Consider the following 22,071-nt stretch of genomic DNA (forward strand, 5'->3'; position numbering starts at 1 on the left):
TGCTATTATAACGGTGGATCGCTATTATAACGGCGGATTGCTATTATAACGGCGGATCGCTATTATAACGGCGGATCGCTATTATAACGGTGGATCGCTATTATAACGGCAGATCGCTATTATAACGGCGGATCGCTATTATAACGGCGGATTGCTATTATAACGGCGGATTGCTATTATAACGGCGGATTGCTATTATAACGGCGGATTGCTATTATAACGGCGGATCGCTATTATAACGGTGGATCGCTATTATAACGGAGGATCGCTATTATAACGGCGGATCGCTATTATAACGGCGGATTGCTATTATAACGGCGGATTGCTATTATAACGGAGGATCGCTATTATAACGGCGGATCGCTATTATAACGGCGGATTGCTATTATAACGGCGGATTGCTATTATAACGGCGGATTGCTATTATAACGGCGGATCGCTATTATAACGGCGGGTTTGCCGGCGCACGCCAGGAGCGGTTCACAACCGAGGAGACCGACGTTCTCGTCAGGACTGTAAAACACAGAGAAGTGACATCATATGAGGATGATGGGAGAAACACACACATTAGCTTCGGTTAAACAGGCGTATAATAATTTGGGTAAATATGTAATCTAGATTTATGCCTATTTTTCACATCTTCACGGACACAACAATGATTTCCCTCGTGTGTTAATATTTTTCCTTGTAATAATGTATGATTTGCAAAAATGAAAACTGCTGCGTCTGTTTAGATTAGAGAATCAAAGTGTGTGTGTTGTTCACACGCTACATAATGGCCAAGCACGCGCCCTTAAAATAGCATATGACTAACGCGCGGCGCCGCTGTCTTTAGACTCGGTTTCTCCTGGTCAGCGGCGGAGTTGTTTTCTGAAACTGCAGAATATCACCAGGGAACGTTTGTGCCGGAACACACTCCTCTTTTCACTGAACCGCCGCCGCGAGCGCAAGTTCATTCACTAATTTAGCGACGTGCGTCTGTGGAGGCAAAAGTCCGCTGTGCGCGGGTGCAGAATAGGAATGATACATGCGTCGCTGTACAAAGTCAGTTGTGCTGGGTGCAAGATACGGCCCAACCAGTCTTCATTCTGTAGATAAATTTAGTCTGAGGTGTACTACCTTTGGTTTTTTATAAATGTATACGTTTTAAGATTTGAAAATATCCCACTGACTTTGAGAGAATGTTGAGCATTAATATACAACCTACACGATATTAGCAAACTGGATTGTGATTGTCTTCTGTTTAAACACTTTTACACGTATGCAGCGTCTTTGATTCTCATGCATAGTCGACAAAACCCAAAACACACTGAGATAAAACGACACTCATCACCTTTATCCTGATGTGTCACACACACTCGTCACACACACTCAGCGCCGTCCTCCTGTGGTTGCGTTCTCATAATTCAAGTCTTCAATAGTCTCGCATCTCCAACCAAACATTAATCACATCAACAAAAGACTCTGGTCAGAGGTTTAGATTAGAGGATTCTGGGGCTATTTATAGACGGAAGGATTTCGTCGGCACAAAAGCCCTTCGGGAGCTGATACTAAATAGCCTTTGTGGAATTAAAATTGCCATTCGATGTGCATTTTTCAGAGGAAACGTTAAAGAGCCGAGGTTGCTCTTTCACAAGCTCAGGAGTTCTCCGTGCAGAATCAACTTTGATGTTATTGTTATTAATATCCCAGCAAACACGAAACAACCGAGAACCAAGTTAACATGAAATTAAAATTTACTTTATTAATATGTCCCAAAATTGAGTCCCATCCTACATTTTTCAAATGCAGTTTCTCTCAGATTGGCTTTAAACAAAAGTCTTCGTTTGGTCTCTTTGCTGAAGTGAAAGCGCAATGGTGTGTGTTCTGGTGATTGGGAGCAGTCCGGTCTTGTAATGTCATTGGTTCTCAGTGTGGAAACGGTAGGAAAAGAGAAAAGCAAAGGAAGGAAACAGGGAGGAGGTCATGATTTTCTGATGAGTAACAGGCGGAAAAATACAGCTCATCTTTGGATGATTTGGTCTAACCCAAACCAAATGTTAGGATCAAGTCCAATGATAGATTCAACTCCACATCTCTGCTTCAGTAGCACTCGATGTGTGCATCGCTGCAGTATGAAAATGCATAAGATTGCAATTCATAGCATTCATGCATTTTGAAATCACTTTAGTATCTCAATGTTTTCTCCTAAACAGACAAGCCAATTGAGACTTAAAATCTTCCAAGATGTTTCTCCTAAAAAAGCTCCAGTAATCTCACAGAGGAGATCTCAACAACATCTCAAGGCCCGTTTAAACCAAAAAACAAACTATATTAGCTTCCACTCCAGCGGACTGTTTGAAATCACATTCACTATTCCCTACATTACTCCACTAATGTACGGGTGAAACTGGAAAAATGAGAATAATATGGTGCAAAAGTTCATGTATTTCAGTAATTCAACTTAAAAGGTGAAACTAATATATTATATAGACTCATTACATGCAAAGTGAGATATTTCAAGCCTTTATTTGTTATAATTTTGATGATTATGGCTTACAGATTATGAAAAATCTGAATATTGTGAAAAGGTTTTCATAAGCTGTAAGCCATAATCATCAAAATTATATATTTGATATATTTGTGGTTTGATGAAAGGTTTTGATCCACTTCAAATATTATTGACTACTGTATATCTTTATAGTTATGGTTCTTGGTGTGAGTGGGCATTTACACTAAAAAATAAATAAAATAAAGATTATTGGAGTATGTTTTACAAGAAAACACTTCACTCTTTCTACTTCAAAATTTCAATTTTCATGTTCAATTTAATGTGTTACTTGCCATTTCCTTAAAATCATTTGTGAAAATGTTCAGTAGTAAATCCTGTATAATTGATCACAAGTAATTCATTTGTTTCTATCTCCAAATGTTTTTTTTTAAAACAAACAACATTGATGCTTCACTAAAACATATTAAGTGAAAGAGAAAGCAATAAAATGTTTTATACGTACTGTGGAAACAATTTTCACTCACAAACAGCAAATAAATTTCACACATAATTACACAGAAATTGTGTTTTTGTGTTTCCCAGTGTACTCGCTTGAAGTGTTTGTGGGTTTAACCGTCTCACACACACACACACACACACACACACACACACACACACACACACACACACACACACACACAGATATAAATCTGTCTGTGCTGCCACTGCTGATCTACACGTCTACATTCCTGGCCTCTGGGACACAAAGCGATGCTCCAGTAAAAGACGAGATGCGGGCGACTTGGGCCGTTCTGTTTCCAGGTGCCGAGGCCCGGATCGGGCGACAGGGAGGCATGCAGTTGTTCTTGCTGCCCGACTGGACAAACACAAGAACCTGGAGCCACGTCAAACACAACAGATCCCGGCAGCCCGACCCTGGCCCTCTGGTTTCCGTGGGAGCGCCGGGAATCCAGCGGATTGGCTACACTGACTCCCGAAACACGCTGTGCCAGGAATGCCGCTCATCGCCTACACAAAAATCTTCCTGAAAACACACGCAAAACCACAGGACCGAACCGATGTAGTCCCCCAGATAACTCAAATATGAGTAGCATTGTAAAAGTATTTTATGCCCTTTAATGATGCATTGTGTGATCTCATTAATTATTGTAACCACGGTTATAATGCAATATAATAATGTTATGCCTTTAGAAAGTATAATGCATTAAAACCAGTTTTAGATGTAACAAGAAATCTACAAATATTATGCATTTTTATAATTGTTTATGAAAAGAGATAATGCATTATACATAATACCTTAATAATGCAAAATATGGGTAGCATTCTAAAAGTATTTTTTTAAATACATTAATTATTATGCCTTTTAATGATGCATTAAGTGATCTCATGAATAATTGTAATCACAGTTACAGTATAATACAATATAATACGTATGTTATGTCTTAAAGTATAATGCATTAAAACCAATTTCAGATGTAACAAGGAATCTACAAATATTATCATGCTTTTTTCAATTGTTTATGAAAATATATAATGCATTATGGATAAAGAATACCTTTATAATGAATTATACATTAAGGCTTTAAGTAAAGTTCTAAAAACTTATGGTAAAGTTATGAAAACTTTTTTTTCTGAATGTTCTCTCAACAGTAAAAACACAGATTTCTAAAACGTTTTAAAAACTTTTTTTGGTTAAGTGAATGTTAAAGGAACATTCCATTTTAGAATTCTGAAACATTATGGCAATGTTACTTTTGAATGTTCTCGAAATGTTCTTAAAGTAACATTTAAAAATGTTGAAAACTAAAAAAGTATGTATAAATGCAACATTATTAAAGACCAGATAACTTTAAATGAACATTCTATTATTGTTACAGAAAGAACGTATGTTCGTAACTTTGCGGGGACATTGTGTTAACTGGGTTAAGTCATGTTTAAAAATATCCCAGTGTCAATGCATTTCAGAATCAAGACTGAACTTAAGTGTGTGTGTGTGTGTGTGTGTGTGTGTGTGTGTGTGTGTGTGTGTGTGTGTGTGTGTGTGTGTGTGTGTGTGTGTGTGTGTGTGTGTGTGTGTGTGTGTGTGTGTGTGTGTTTCCATATTTAAACTGTTTACTATACGCAGCGTGTGCTCAGATAAAGTCAGGTCACTCAGTAGCTAATACAGGCTTTTCTTTTCATTCGCGTCTCACTCGATCTCACTGAATTATCTGGAGTCTGTCCAACAGAGAGAAACATTTTCTAGAGTGAATATCACACTGTCATCATCCCAGAAATACGGCGTGACTTCACTTCCTGACTGAAAGCCATAAAAACAGCTGCAAGCGCTTATGATTTTAATTTGGTTAAGTGCAAATATTCAATTTGGCCAGAAGAATGAAGACCTGCGCTGGAATGAAGCCGTCTCTGGAGAGCAGGGTGGGGTGTCTCGGCATTTCACATGTTCAGAATAGCAAACTACGCACGCTAGTATACTATTTTTGCAGTATACTGTACACAGTTTGTGTCTTGTGTGCATGCATGGGATTCCCAGATGATTGACCAACATGTGTAGCACATGATCAGAGCATCTGTATCCCACAATGCAATAGGGCTGTCACTTTTGAGAAAAATCAAATTCGAACGGATATCGAATACCAGCCTATGTATTCGAATATATTCGAATATCTATTCCCATACCCCCCCCCCCCCCCCCCCCCCCCCCGCGCGCGCAAAAAAAAAAAAAAAACGTCAATCGAAACTTTACTAACAGTTTGACATTCATAAACAGGACTCCCAAAATTACACTTATAGGACTCATATCTGCAAATAAACCTTGCCTTTACATGTGCATCTGCACGGTGCCGACCGGTTGTGCAGGAAAGTGTGCAGTCATACGATGTTGGACGCCTGGCGATGCTCTGGCCGTCTGCTGCGTTTCTGGGGCTGTTTAAACCTGGCCACTTCATGCGTTTTCTCAGATCGGATAGCTATCAAAACGATTCCATTTACACCTGGTCACATAGGCCTAAATGTGGTTTAAACCGGATATAAATCCGATCTTCAATTCCCGCGCTATATGCAGATTTAATGTCACCGAAAGCAACATATGAGCTGCATTTTATTGATCATCAGCTAACATCAAAGACTGCAATAAGAGAGAGCGGCAGCCCTGGTAAGATCATTTCGTTTCTTTACTTTTAATGAAGATTATTATTATTGTGTGTTAAAGCGTCTGCGACTTACTTTCACTTTGATGTGCGATAGTTTGCACATTGGCTTGGCGCTTGATGAATAGATCATCTGCGGTGATGCGTGTTGCAGCGCGCCGTCATATCTGACTATAACATAGCCTATATAGCCTGTAACACGCTTTCAAAATAACACCCTTTCAAAATAACACGCTTTTTTTAAATAAAAAGCAAACGGTCTTATCATAGACTGTAAAAAATGCGCTAGACATGGCACTTTAAAAACCGAATAGTTTATTTGACGTTCGATTACGGTTATTTCACGTCATGTTCGAATGCATATTCGAATATCGAATAAAAAGTGACAGCCCTACAATGCAATGTGCTTGACGATGTTTCAATTGCAAAGTTACGTTCACACTTTAAATTGCATTAAAATGCAAAATGGCATTATGTATCATTGCATAATGTGTTCTTTATCATAATGTGTTACAGTAATCAGGATGCTAGCAATCCACACATAATGTAAAAATCCATCATTATAATATTTCATAATATCCATATTTCATCATTTCATTACACTACAATTCAAAAGTTTGGAATCTGTAAGATTTATTTTTATTTTTATTCATTTTTAATTAATTTATTCATCATTACTCCAGTCTTCAGTGTCACATGATCCTTCAGAAATCAGAATAATATGATGATTTGCTGCTCAAGAAACATTTATGATTATTATCAGTGTTGAAAACAATTCATATCTTTGTGGAAACCGATATACATTTTATTTTTCAGGATTCTTTGATGAATAGAATGTTTAAAAGAACAGCATTTATTTGAAATATAATTTTTTGTAACATTATAAATAAAAGTGTACATTAAAAAAAAAAAAAAAAAATCTTAAAGACCCCAAACTTTTAAACGGTAAGTGTATTTTTTCTGCTGGCATTTCCGCTTGTGTTTGCAAACCTATTGATAAAGTGAAAATGATATTTACAGTATATTAGATATGAAAAATTCTAGTTGGCTGTGATTTTATCGTGTCATCATGCAGCATTTTAACTTCCAGTGAGGAACAGAATCCTGGAACGTGTTGTGTCACGTCTGGTTTGGACACGCTGTTCACATGTGGAATCAGAAGAAATCTGTTTACTTTTAACGTTAAATCCGGCTGGAAATGTGGCGCGGAAGATTTTGCACAGAAAAGATCCTTGTCAGCAAGAACTCAAACACACACACACATAGAAACACACAAACACACATATTCTTCCACGAATGATGGATTTTATAGTCAATGAATTTGGAGCAGCTGAAGGTCACAAACCTTCATGTATAATGTGATTGAAATGTCACGGGAGAATATCTTCCCACTCTCACGTTAGATAGAAAGACAGAAATGTGTGAGACTCAGCGGTGGTCCAGTATGTTCCTGAGAGACAAAACTGGCCAGAGAAAATAAACAGGACGATCAGACCTTGAGATTAAGTTAAAGACAGCATGAAATGGAAGTTGTGCTGGTCTTTTCTTCTCTATAGTGCCGTATATCCGAGTGACACGCTTCTGGAACAAGAACAAATGTGGGCGGGGCTTGATTGTGTCCGTGAGGAATTGATTGGATGGTTGTGGTTTGCTATTGGCTGATCTCATGTGAGTGACAGGATGCCCCGCCCACATCATCATCAGAGAAGAGATGCTGCAAGAGGAACTTATTCTGACTCAAGATTACCAGGAACATGAAGTTAAAAAATAGTGATGTGCATGGACAAATCATTTAGATGTGTGTGTAAATGTGTTTTTCTGAGAGATTTTTCTCCACATCCACAGTATTATCCCCTATGATGAAATGAATCAAACAGGAGTGGAGGTAGCAGACGTAATGGCTAATGTGTGAGAGCAGAAGAGGAAGATGCAGAAGTGCAGCGAGAACCAAACACTCAATTACAGGATCATAGAAAACTCACTAAGCAGAAGAGAGTAAATCCCTGAGATAGAACGACTGCAGGAGTCTGAGCTGCTCGTGTGTGTGTGTGTGTGTGTGTGTGTGTGTGTGTGTGTGTGTGTGTGTGTGTGTGTGTGTGTGTGTGTGTGTGTGTGTGTGTGGTGGGTAAATCTGCAGTGGATGACAGGAATTTTCATGCTTGCAAACGTTCCTGTTCTGACTCTCTCAAACGGTCTCTGACTCACTGTCTCTCAAAATTCATGGTAAAAAGGCTTTACATTACCAAAGCATAAAGTTCCCTTGTGATGCTATTTTACTTCCTCGTTTTGTTTTGAGGTCTCCTGCAACAGGTTTACATGCATCCAAGGTCAAAAAACACTTTCATTTTCTCATAATACACATTCCCTCTTTTCTCTCAGTGTCCGAAACAGTTCGTTCAAAGATTCAGTCTCTCTAAACCCCGCCTTCCCGAGACCCTGCTCTGCTCTGATTGGTCAGATGACCCAGTCTGTTGTGATTGGTTGATCGCTTACAGCACGAAAACTCATTAGCAAACCTCTTCCAGTAGGGCTGTCACTTTTGAGAAAAATAAAATTCGAACGGATATCAAATACCAAGCTATTCAACCCCCCCACCCCACCCCGACACACACACACACACACACACACACCAGTCATATCTGACTACAACATACATAGCCTGTAACACGCTTTCAAAATAACACGCTTTTTTAAAATAAAAAAATCAGTCTAATCATAGACTGTAAAAATGCACTTTAAAAACCGGATAGTTTATTTGTAGTTCGATTACGGATATATATACGGATATACGTCATGTTCGAATGCATATTCGAATATCGAATAAAAAGTGACAGCCCTATCTTCCAGTCTCAGATACAACTACATTGTTTGAGGCACTATATTTTTATTATGCCATTGCACAGCATTATATTTAATTGTATCATCTATTCTTTATTATCGTGTTATTTATTCCTTTTTATTGCCTTATACTTAATTTTAAGGATAAGGCAATTTTCTTCACCTTAATTTTCGTTTCCTTGCCACTGTTGCCTTTGGCTTGCTCAGTTGGGGATCCATCCATCCATCCATCCATCTTCTTCCGCTTATCCGGGGCCGGGTCGCGGGGGCAGCAGTCTAAGCAGAGATGCCCAGACTTCCCTTTCCCTAGCCACTTCCTCTAGCTCTTCCGGGGGGACACCGAGGCGTTCCCAGGCCAGCCGAGAGACATAGTCTCTCCAGCGTGTCCTAGGTCTTCCCCGGGGTCTCCTCCCGGTGGGACGTGCCCGGAACACCTTCCCGGGAAGGCGTCCAGGAGGCATCCGGAACAGATGCCCGAGCCACCTCAGCTGACCCCTCTCGATGTGGAGGAGCAGCGGCTCTACTCTGAGCTCCTCCCGAGTGACCGAGCTCCTCACCCTATCTCTAAGGGATCGCCCAGCCACCCTGCGGAGAAAGCTCATTTCGGCCGCCTGTATCCGGGATCTTGTCCTTTCGGTCATGACCCAAAGCTCATGACCATAGGTGAGAGTAGGAACGTAGATTGACCGGTAAATCGAGAGCTTCGCCTTGCGGCTCAGCTCTTTCTTCACCACGACAGACCGGTACATCGACCGCATTACTGCGGAAGCTGCACCGATCCGTCTGTCAATCTCCCGTTCCATCCTTCCCTCACTCGTGAACAAGACCCCAAGATACTTGAACTCCTCCACTTGAGGCAGGAACTCTCCACCAACCTGAAGTGAGCAAGCCACCCTTTTCCGACAGAAGTGGGGATATTCAATTTAATTAATCAATGAATAATACTATTGATTAGCATTACCAAACATGGACGTTTTATTATTATTTTAATTTAATACTGTGAAGCTGCTTTGATACAATCTGTATTGTGAAAAGCGCTATATAAATATTCTTGACTTGACTTGACTTGGCATGTCTGTACTTTTTTCTGCACTGGATGCTCATGTCACCAAGACAAATTCCTTGTGTGTGTAAAAACGCATTAAAGCTTTGATTCTGAAATTGTCAAAACATTAATTTGACTCTATGAACACCATCTAATCGTAATTATGAATTCCAAACTCGTAAGTCGGTCCTTCCCAGCGGACCTGAGAGCAGCATCACATGCAAACACCGTTCACTCTTGCTTCACTGGTTCTTAAGAGCCTTCTTAAAGAGGACAAAATGCTGATATAGCATTATGGGTATCTCACACACACACACACACACACACACACACACACACACACACACACACACACACACACACACATAAAAACTATATAGCCCATCTTCCATTATGGATTCCATCAAGGCTTTTTAAAAATGTGCATTAATCTAATTATCATTCACTGATATACTTGTACTCAATTTTAGTTCCAAACACTTGTGCAATTACTGAGGCCTCATGGTTTCCCATTTGATCCCTTCATGTCAAAAAGGTTGCTGACCTCTGCACTACAGGAAAGAGAAAGTGGAAGCAGCATGCAAACTAAAAAAAGAAGATCTGTCGATGCAAAGTTGCAAACCTAACGTTGTCTTGACAGCATTATGCAGTTTGAATACTTCTATCTAAGTGTTGTTGACAGACAGACATTCACTTACAGAAAATTAATTTAGTATTCACTCTCACATTGTTCCAAAACTAAATTACTTTATTTTCTTGGGAATAAAAAATATATTTATTTATATATATATTGATATATGGGTCATTGGGTCATTGTCTTTTCAGTACAATGAATGTGAATATGAAGCTCCAAAGTGACAAAAAGTGCCATAAGTGATAATTTGAGTGATTAATATGACTCTATATTGCAAGTCTATAGAAGTCATATGATAGTTTTGAGTGAGGTTGTGTGCAAATTCAGTGACAATCGTCCAATAAAGTGAACTGTGCATGGATGATCACTGAGTCAAGGAATCAAGGTGAATGAATAATTCAGACCATCGCTGACGCTTCAAAAACTTCATAAAAAGATGGTAAAAATAATCCTTATGAATTGAGCAGTTTAGTTCAAATTTTCCAAAGAGACTTGATCACTTTATTTTATGATTGAATTCAGGCTTTTATTCACATATAAACATTCATCAACTCACACATTAGTTTTAATAAACGGAAGCTCAAGCATGTTCGCTTGACGTGTGAGAACCAATAAGGATCGTTCTCGTGTTACGCATCACGTTTGAGCTTCAGCAAGAACCAATGAGGTTCATTCTCGTGCTACGCATCACGTTTGAGCTTCAGCAAGAACCAATGAGGTTCATTCTCGTGTTACGCATCACGTTTGAGCTTCAGCAAGAACCAATGAGGATCGTTCTCGTGTTACGCATCACGTTTGAGCTTCAGCAAGAACCAATGAGGTTCATTCTCGTGCTACGCATCACGTTTGAGATTCAGCAAGAACCAATAAGGTTCATTCTCGTGTTACACATCACGTTTGAGCTTCAGCAAGAACCAATGAGGTTCGTTCTCGTGTTACGCATCACGTTTGAGCTTCAGCAAGAACCAATGAGGTTCATTCTTGTGTTACGCATCACGTTTGAGCTTCAGCAAGAACCAATAAGGTTCATTCTCGTGCTACGCATCACGTTTGAGCTTCAGCAAGAGCCAATGAGGTTCATTCTTGTGTTACGCATCACGTTTGAGCTTCAGCAAGAACCAATGAGGTTCAATCTCGTGTTACGCATCACGTTTGAGCTTCAGCAAGAACCAATGAGGTTCATTCTCGTGTTACGCATCACGTTTGAGATTCAGCAAGAACCAATGAGGTTCATTCTTGTGTTACGCATCATGTTTGAGCTTCAGCAAGAACCAATGAGGTTCATTCTCGTGTTACGCATCACGTTTGAGATTCAGCAAGAACCAATGAGGTTCATTCTCGTGTTACGCATCACGTTTGAGCTTCAGCAAGAACCAATGAGGTTCATTCTCGTGTTACGCATCACGTTTGAGCTTCAGCAAGAACCAATGAGGTTCATTCTCGTGTTACGCATCACGTTTGAGATTCAGCAAGAACCAATGAGGTTCATTCTCGTGTTACGCATCACGTTTGAGCTTCAGCAAGAACCAATGAGGTTCATTCTCGTGTTACGCATCACGTTTGAGCTTCAGCAAGAACCAATGAGGTTCATTCTCGTGTTACGCATCACGTTTGAGATTCAGCAAGAACCAATGAGGTTCATTCTTGTGTTACGCATCATGTTTGAGCTTCAGCAAGAACCAATGAGGTTCATTCTCGTGTTACGCATCACGTTTGAGCTTCAGCAAGAACCAATGAGGTTCATTCTCGTGTTACGCATCACGTTTGAGATTCAGCAAGAACCAATGAGGTTCATTCTCGTGTTACGCATCACGTTTGAGCTTCAGCAAGAACCAATGAGGTTAATTCTCGTGTTACGCATCACGTTTGAGATTCAGCAAGAACCAATGAGGTTCATTCTCGTGTTACGCATCACGTTTGAGCTTCAGCAAGAACCAATGAGGTTCATTCTCGTGTTACGCATCACGGTTGAGATTCAGCAAGAACCAATGAGGTTCATTCTCATGTTACGCATCACGTTTGAGCTTCAGCAAGAACCAATGAGGTTCATTCTCATGTTACGCATCATGTTTGAGCTTCAGCAAGAACCAATGAGGTTCAGTCTCGTGTTACGCATCACGTTTGAGCTTCAGCAAGAACCAATGAGGTTCAGTCTCGTGTTACGCATCACGTTTGAGCTTCAGCAAGAACCAATGAGGTTCATTCTCATGTTACGCATCACGTTTGAGCTTCAGCAAGAACCAATGAGGTTCAGTCTCGTGTTACGCATCACGTTTGAGCTTCAGCAAGAACCAATGAGGTTCATTCTCATGTTACGCATCACGTTTGAGCTTCAGCAAGAGCCAATGAGGTTCTGTCTCGTGTTACGCATCACGTTTGAGCTTCAGCAAGAGCCAATGAGGTTCAGTCTCGTGTTACGCATCACGTTTGAGCTTCAGCAAGAACCAATGAGGTTCATTCTCATGTTATGCATCACGTTTGAGCTTCAGCAAGAACCAATGAGGTTCATTCTCGTGTAACGCATCACGTTTGAGCTTCAGCAAGAACCAATGAGGTTCATTCTCATGTTACGCATCACGTTTGAGCTTCAGCAAGAGCCAATGAGGTTCTGTCTCGTGTTACGCATCACGTTTGAGCTTCAGCAAGAGCCAATGAGATTCATTCTCGTGCTACGCATCACGTTTGAGCTTCAGCAAGAGCCAATGAGATTCATTCTCGTGTTACGCATCACGTTTGAGCTTCAGCAAGAGCCAATGAGATTCATTCTCGTGTTACGCATCATGTTTGAGCTTCAGCAAGAGCCAATGAGGTTCATTCTCGTGTTACGCATCATGTTTGAGCTTCAGCAACGACTAACCCTAGCTTGAATGATAATAACTCTGGATCAGACTTAAAAAAAAAAAAACTTTTTGTTCATGTCTCAGATCTCTCATGAACATGCTTAGGAAAGTTACAGTAAGTTAGGGTTTTAGATTTCCAGTGAATATACAGTATGACTTCAGCTCATGTCTTTATTTATTCATAGTATAAAATGTAAAAGAAAGACCATGAAATTGACATGAAAATTCAGCTTTTGTGTTCCAATGACAAACAACATGAGGATGACTAAATAACGACATCTATTTCACTTTCGGCTGAACTATTCCTTCAAGCCAAACGATCAGCTCTGTCTTACCTTCCAGAATGACTTCTTTGCCTGTTTTCTTCAGGGCCTGTACAGCCTCATCGTGAGTGGCTTCTCTGAGGTCATTCCCGTTCACGGACAAAATCGCATCGCCCACGTAAAGAGCCTCCGTCTGGTCCGCGGCCAGCCCTTTGAAGATCTTTGAGATCAGGATGGGCATCTTATTCTCTTTACCGCCTGTAAAACAACATACAAATGTGGTCAATTACAGTAGCCACATTTTTTGGATTTGCATATGCATACACAAAAATTGATCTTCCAAGTTTTTACTTGTAGATGAACAAGAACATCTAAGAGAACCATGCATAAACATAGACATTATGTCCGTGTCTGAAGAACTAGAATGACCAACTAGCAGTTAGTATGAGCTAATCAGCCTTACTTTCTGGTTATAAAATTAGTCTGGTTATAAAATTACACAAAGAAAGATATTTTGAAGAATGTCAGACTACCAAACAGTAGTCTGTACCCATTGACTTCCATAGTATTTTTTTTTCCTACTATGGAAGTCAATGGGTACAGACTACTGTTTGGTTACTGACATTCTTCAAAATATCTTTCTTTGTGTTCAGCAGAAGAAATAAATTAATACAGGTTTGAAACAACTTGAGGGTGAGTAAATGATGACAGAATTTTAATTTTAAAGTGAACTATCCCTTTAATTTAGCCTATTCAGCCTCTCAGATATATGTTCTTTATGCTATTGTGTCGCTGAATAACTGTTAATGTGTTACGCTAACACACCGGACACTATTCAGCTGTTGTTCTGTGTGCTATTGTGGAGCTGAATAACCTTTCCAGATTAAATGTCTGTTCTTGGTCTTGGATTTTGTGAAATAAATTTCTAAATAAATGCGACTTATAGTCCAGTGCGACTTATATATGTTTTTTTTCCCTCTTCGTGAACATTTTTTGACTGATGCGACTTATAGTCTGGAAAATACAGTACTTGGACTTATTCTTGGACCATCTTGGCAGCTGGTTTCCAGAACGATACGTTAGATTGGTTAATTCTAGACAAGGCCTTTCTGAACACGATTAAGACTCTCAACATAGAAATCTCACTGCAAAGAAACAACTAGATCAGGGTTCCTCAAACTCGGTCCTGGAGGGCCACTGTCCTGCACAGTTTAGCTCCTGATCAAACACACCTAGCTGTGAGTTTCTAGTGATCCTGAAGACATTGATTAGCTAGTTCAGGTGTGTTTGATCAGTGTTGGAGATAAACTGTGCAGGACAGCGGCCCTCCAAGACCGAGTTTGAGGAACCCTGAACTAGATGATATAATGCAGAGTTTCACTTCTGTGACCTGGATGGCACTGGATGATCTGAAGGGGTTCAATGTGCAGACTCTTTTACAAAAGGCATGTTCACCTAGTCTGAGGGGTCTCCACTTCGAGGAAAACGGTCTTTCTGCTCTTACCGAACGCATGTTTAGACCATGTTCACTTCTGAATGAGTTACACCTAAGAAGCAATGGAGTATTGAGAATGTATAAATCATCATTTGAACATCTAGTCAACTTGATGGAGTTACGTTACGTAAACAAAACAACTTTCTGACGCAACTGAACGACACTCTTCAGGTTCTTACTTTTATATCGCAATATACTGTACATTGCAGAAAATACACACTGTCAGTTTTTTCTAATATCGTGCAATCCAAAAACACAGAGGATACACAATGCCATTAACTATTCGCACAAATCATTACATACAAAAAGTCTAGTTAAAAAAGGAGCATTCATGCATTGCTAAATACAGAACAATTGCATAAAACCCCAACTCTAAATCAACTATGATGTGCCCTTTGATGTGATTTATGAGCAACACTGTAAAACCAATCAACATTTCATCGTCTTCATCCTTGATCTGGGGTGTGTGCTCCACATATTACAGACCGATGCACATATATCTCCTTTAGTGAATGATGGTTCGGTCTGTGGCTTTCTCGAGCATCTGAATGAAATATCACTGTAAACCCGAACGCTCAAAATACTTCATTGGTTTGAGTTGGACAAACTTAAGTTAAACTAATTAGTTCAGTCAAATGAACTTTTATGAGTATTTAGCACTTTCTTTTTCTTTCAAGTTTACAGAACTGATATATTTTAAGTAAACTGAAGTGTTTCATTGTTTTGAGTTTTATGAAATATTAAGTCTTACAAACTGAATTTCACTGAAACGGCTGCATGTCTATTTCCCAGCATGCTTTGCAGACGGCACTCGAAAGGGAGAGTAAATGCTAAAATTAAGTGTAATATAATGTTTTTTTGTGTGCCAGACTAATGTTAAGTGGGAGATTTAGTAGTGATTAATGTTTTGTTATGCTAATTTAGAAGAATTTCTGTTAATGTTGGTTTTAGGAAAGTTACATCATGGTGACGAGTGGAGCATGATCTTGATCTGAGAGTGAATAAACCTTTATATTGTTGCACTCATACAGCAAGTATAACATACTATTGCTAATATGTTAACAAATTAGTATATTAGCGGATTAGCTTGTTAAACCTAGCTAAGTTCATACTAATAAAAGTGTTCACATTGAGATTACATGAAAGCTTTAAGTTAATTGTATTAATTAGTGTACTCATACATTTTAATTGTTCTTAACTTGAAATGTTTTAGTACAAAATAAAAATCTGCTAGTTCTGCTAACTTAAACTTTGAATTTCAGAACTTAAAAAATGTGAGGGTTTACAGTGAATGAGAATTAGGCAGCTGGTCTCAAAATGATCTAACGCTTTAAACTTACATCTAGAAATATTGCTACTACCACCACTACTACTACTACTATTGTTATTATTATATTAGTATGTTCACTACTTCCACTACAACTCTGTTACTATTATTATGATTGTCTTAAATTGCCTCTATCTATATCATTAAAATATCTCATTACTTACCAATGTACCTGCATACACCACTATATGTATATATATATATTTAGCTGTTTTCCATCTCTTTGTTTTTGTTTTTTGTTTTTCACTCTTCTGTATGTGTGTCATTGAATTATTACCTTGTATAAGCTACTGTTTGGTTAGTCTCAGCCTCAGACGTCACGCCCACAGAACGTTGGCTAAACGTCTGATGCATACGGTACACTTAACTGGAAACACTTCAGGAATGTCGAAGTCGTCATCTGATTGGTTGAATTTTATCGGATTTCCGGGGGGCGCGAGTGTCGCGTTTATTTTCAGTCCGCCGGGAAACAATGCGCAGACATATGATTTCGGAATAAAAACTGTTGTGTTTACATGAGTGACAATGAGCATTTATCAAGATCAGCTAAACGTAGGATTCTCAAAAGTATGCGAGGTTCACGGCATAGACTCTTTAAGAGATGTCCAGGAGTTATGTTTGAGGCACTTAGTGGAGACTTGTTGCACGCCGGTCTGTTGTTGTGGGGACATTTCCACGCCCAGAAACATGACGCTGAACGAAACGAACTGTAATTGGTTGTTTGACATGTCGGTCAATATGGGCGGGCCTTGGCCAAAGAAAGCTGCTATGAATTCCAGACCTTCAGCCGTCAGTCTGAAGGTCTGGCTACGCGAGACTACTGTTTGGTTAATATGCAATAAAAAAAAAAATGTAATAAAAAAAAATAAATCACTATAATATGCATCCAACAGATATAAATACTTCTCTTGAACGCCCCCCCCCCCCCCCCCCCACAAAAAAAACTTACATCTAGAAATTAAAGTTTAGCCACCATGTGTATAAACCATAACACATGTATATGTGGTTCCAGGTTTTGGACTTGCAGACTGTGAGGCCGTGAGCTTCAGCATCGCCAGCGTGTCTCAGGAGTGGTCTCGTCTAATTACCCCTAATCTGCTTTCAGGGGTTTTACCCTCTCTTCTAGTGACCTTTTGACCCTGACAGACACATGCGACGCGAATGCGGGGGGGATCTCGGCTCCTGCCAGATACTGTTGGCAACCTCCGGTCTCTCTGCTTGAGCTCCAGCACGTTATCAATCATTTCTCGCTGCAGTCCCTGCCAGGACGTCCTGCACAAACACACTAATGCTCAAATGCAACGCTGACTGCATCATTCTTGTGCAAACACAGCGTTCAAAGGTCTGAGACCACTAGAGAAAACAATCCTAATGAAGCACACATCTATTATCAGCATAACCATTTGAGTGAGTTGAACCAAAAAAATGTAAAAGACTTTGTACTAGTGTACATCAGAATTGTGTTACTTACAAGCAGGGCTGCATGATTTGAACATTTTTTACAAAATTAAAATGCTTTTTTTTTTTTTTAAGAGCTCCAGGTGTGCTGTGCTAAGATTGCAGAATCAGGGCAACATTTTTGTGATTATATATCAATATAATTAATTATACACAATTTGGGCAAATTAATACTTATTTTATTATTAATACATATTATATTTATTATTGTAAAATAAAATATTAAACAAAATAAGAAATATTACTATTATAATAATACTATTGCACTGTAAAAATAAGAAATTAGTATTTTAGAAACATAGCAGTAAATATTGTAGTAACTATTACATTATTAAATAATATAATTATACAAGGTTTTAGGGGAAATATTATAAAAAAAAAAAAAAAATAATAATTAAAAAAAAAAAAAAAATTAACAAGGCTTTTGAATGTCAGTGTTACATCAGAATTGTGTTACAAGCAACATTTCCTGATAAAAATTGTGACTTCCCCCCCCCCGAGTTCCCCATCTTTCTGGCCTCACCATCATAACCGGTACATCATCACACTGGATATTTCAGTAGCTGCCTGTAATAATCCTGAGCAATAAAACTAATTCTCAACAACATGGCAGAACGTTAATGAAAAAGAGCAGTGGGGCCATCACTTACGTACATGCAGTAAAAACTAAATGTTTGTTTTGTTGGTTACAGCAGCAGCAATATGAAATGTTATGATCATATAAGATGCAATGCCATACCACTGTTAAAATCCCCATATATGACAAAATAATTGCAATATGATTTGTGCAGCGCAATATATGAATCATTTAAAAATCAAAACAATCAAAATAAAACACTTTTTGAATGTTTATCTGTTTACCTGCATGTCATTTGACCGATATCAATCATCACAGCACCGAGAATATGCAAATGTGTTGGTAAATTCTTAAAATAGCACCTTCAAATCTAAGTACTTCACATAAATATTTCACATCTAAGTGGTTTTTCTGACAAAAAAGTTGTGAATTGCTGATTTAGGCCGTAAACACACCGGCAATAGTGCCCCTTGTGGCCATGCTGAAAATGCAACGCATACCTGACATGACATTTTGTGTAAATCTTGACATCTGTAATAAAAATCAACTACGGTTTGAGGGAAATAACTAAATTAAACTTGACATTTTAACATTCAATAGACCTTGTGCACCAGAGAAACAAGCGCGGAGCTTCTTTAGAATTAATCAGCTGGTGAAGTGGATTTATTCATTTATTTTAGAGTTAACTAAAGTTATCACGAGCATTGTAATGTTTGAAGCGGATGTCATAGACCGGGAAGAGCTCCTCATTCATAAATCTGTAAGCTCTTACCTTCATGCTGTGGAAATACAAACTGGAAGATGGAAAAGGGGCGGGGCTACATGAGCTCTATAGAGTCATCAAATTCTAGTTGGATAATTTCAGGCTTGTGACAAATAAAATAAAATAAAAAAGAGTTCTTAGTAGACAAGAGGTGCTGTTAAGTTTTCATGTGTCAAACATATAAAAAAGTTTCAAGAAAAACATGTAAAAAATAAAAAAAAAAAATTTTTTTATTAAAATAAATAGGAAAATGTGTAAATATTTAAATTAATATAAATTTTAATACAGTAGAGTAGGGATGCACATTATATCGGCCACCATATCGGTATCGGCCGATATCGGTTCATTTTTAAAGTTATCGTTATCGGCCTGATAAGACAATTTGGCAGATATATTAAAGCCGATAAATAATGTATTATTTCTTTCAGCTGAAGGTAAAACTTTCATTTTTATAATCAGGCTCTCAAAAATTATATAAAAATTTGGATTTATCGGCCAATATATCGGTTATCGGCTTTTAAATATAAAGACTTATCGGTTATTATCGGTATCGGCCAAAATGTTCATATCGGTGAATCCCTACAGAGTTGAAATTTTGTAATAATGTAACATAACAGAAACTAAAAAAAAAAAAAGTGATTATATAACATTAGACTTTCACAGTATAATTTGGGCCTTAATAAACGAAAATATATAGTTGCCTTTTAAATTTTAGACTGGGGCTTCCTCGCATACGGATGATCATGATGATCTGAAAGATTGAAAACTAAAGCCCGTTTCTCCAGAAGAGTCCGAACGACGGGTCCAAAGACACTGTAAATATAGACGTACAACTACACTTCAGACTCAAGGCAAGGTCGTCCCTCTCTGGCTCCCTAAAATAAACAGCACCATACTCTTCTCTGCTCTCGTTCCACAGCTTTCATCTGAAGCCAGAGACAAGCCGAGCATGATGGGTAATTCTCCACTCAGCTGTCGACCCCCGAGAACACACACACACTGCATGATTCACTAACCCGTAAATCTCACACGAGACATCATGCAGATCATTAGAAAACATCAAAACTTATGGTGGTCAAATGTAGTTTCTCTAAGGTCTTCACTTGATGTGACAGCTGTCACAGTTTTAAGATACTAAAAATAACGAGAAACCCAAAAAATACTGTAGTGTACCAGCAAAGTGCAAGAAGATAATACCACGGTACTGAAATTAATGTACTATATTTTTATGCCACTCCAAGATTTTCATGTCTCAAAATTGAGACCATATTGCCATGGATTACAAAAAATTTGCACAAAGTACAATAATACTTTTTTTATATATTTTTTTTACATGTTGCAACCATAGTATTCTTGGATTCCCTATATATATATACAACTAGTGATCAAACGTTAATCGATTTTACCGATATTCCACCGATATTTGCATAAACGTTTTTTTACATAATTGGGTATTGGATTTGATATATTGGTTTTATTTTAATAGGCCCATCTGTTACCATAACTTTACCACGAATATGCTATACTTAAAAGAAACCCATAGCCTACATGTCCAAGAAACCAAGATTTAATTAGGCCTACAATAAATTATTTTAAAAGATCTGAAGTAGCGGTTTAAAATACAGCATCTAGGCTACATAATATTTATGAATCCTGAATGATTCATAAAGTGTTTCCAATTAACTCTTCAGGAGGAATAAGTTTAATAACACTTTGATAACCGATATAAACTAGTCGTCTTACCCTTAATACTTATTCCGAGTCCTCCGACTTCTTGTTTGGTGACTCTGACGGTTCGCTTGACGTTCGTGATGGTGTCCGGTACCGGGGAGGCGCTGAGGTTCGCCGGATCCCCGTTAACAGCTCCGGGCGCGGGGGAGCAGCTGTTCCCGGTCTCCTCGCCGGTCTCTCCGGGACTCACGGTGAACGAGTCCTCGCTGAGAGTGGCAAGCACGCGGATCCAGTGGTGAACGGTAACGCGGAGCTCCAGCAATCCGCTCCTCACGGGCTTCACTGCGGCCGCCATGATCAACACATTCCTGGAATACCAGCGGAGCGACGGGCGCTGCAGTCCCGAACTCAACTCCACTATAACCCCCTCCTACTCTCTCTCTCTCTCTCTCTCTCTCTCTCTCTCTCTCTCTCTCTCTCTCTCTCTCTCTCTCTCTCTCTCTCTCTCTCTCTCTCTCTCTCTCTCTCTCTCTCTCAAAAGGACTTTGAGAGGTTTTAATAAAAACAAATGTATCTGGCACTGCAAAATTAGTAATCTGGAAAACAAGGAAAAATAAACTTCCAGGGCAGGATGCAATAAGTGTGGTTCGGTTCCTGTGTTTTTGGGGCTTTGTGGCATATTTTTTCAATCAATAATTTGCTTGACTATTTACCTAAGTTTGTAGAAATCTGGGGTGTTAATTAGATAAATTAATTGGTGTTGACTTTTTAAATAGCCTAGCCCTAGGCTATATATGTGTGTAAAAAACTAAAAAACTAAAAAAAATAACATCAAACATACAGATATATATTGGGGAAAACATATAACAGATCTTACATTGTTGAGTAAAACATAAAATTCTACAAGTTATTTTTTCAATATACTAAATGTTTTTATACGCTTCTTATTTATAGTGATTGAATTCAATGAGTCATAGAATATTTTAAGATTCTCAATTCACTTGTAGGTTTCAAATTACTTTATTGTCATATCCTCCTGAGACACACTTTTTTTATTTATTTAAAAACGTGTTTTATCAAGTATTTTTTTCAAGTCATTACACTGTTTAGAACATAAGAAACAAATGTTTTTTTCTTTTCTTTTTTTCCCATATCCTCCAGAAATAGGCTTTTGTCCTCTGTAGTGGACATTATATTTTAGTGAATTTCTCAGGCACAATGCCTCAGTCTGGATGTCCGATAAAGAGCAGATTCAGGGCTTTGCAGAGATACAAATACCAACTCCTCCTTGCTTTTTAAAAATGGCGTACATTCATTTAGTGATCAAATGTATAACTCTTATAGAAACATGATAATATTTTGTAATTATCATTTCAAAAATGTTTGTCACAAATCAAAATATCAGGAAAATGTTATGGGGTTTCTAATCAAAATATGACTTTCTGTTATGAAACAGAGACACCAGGACTTACAGCATGAGTAAAGTTATATATCAATTTTTCAATGAAATATAAAATATT

At 38.5% G+C, this 22,071-nt stretch overlaps 1 protein-coding gene across 1 annotated transcript in view; it reads right to left on the reverse strand.

Moving 5' to 3' along the window:
- Positions 1–21,023, reverse strand: part of snta1 (syntrophin, alpha 1) — a 35,163-nt gene extending 14,140 nt beyond the window's left edge. The window contains exons 1-2 of the mRNA XM_079627979.1: positions 20,624–21,023; positions 13,333–13,518 (exon numbers count right to left, since the gene is read on the reverse strand). Of these exons, the coding sequence (XP_079484105.1) occupies positions 13,333–13,518; positions 20,624–20,906 (469 nt within the window). The 5' untranslated portion in view covers positions 20,907–21,023. The remainder of the gene's footprint in view (positions 1–13,332; positions 13,519–20,623) is intronic.
- Positions 21,024–22,071: the final 1,048 nt, after the last annotated feature.

The sequence above is a fragment of the Phoxinus phoxinus genome, assembly GCF_949152265.1.
Source record: "Phoxinus phoxinus genome assembly, chromosome: 11".
NCBI classification, from domain to species: domain Eukaryota; kingdom Metazoa; phylum Chordata; class Actinopteri; order Cypriniformes; family Leuciscidae; genus Phoxinus; species Phoxinus phoxinus.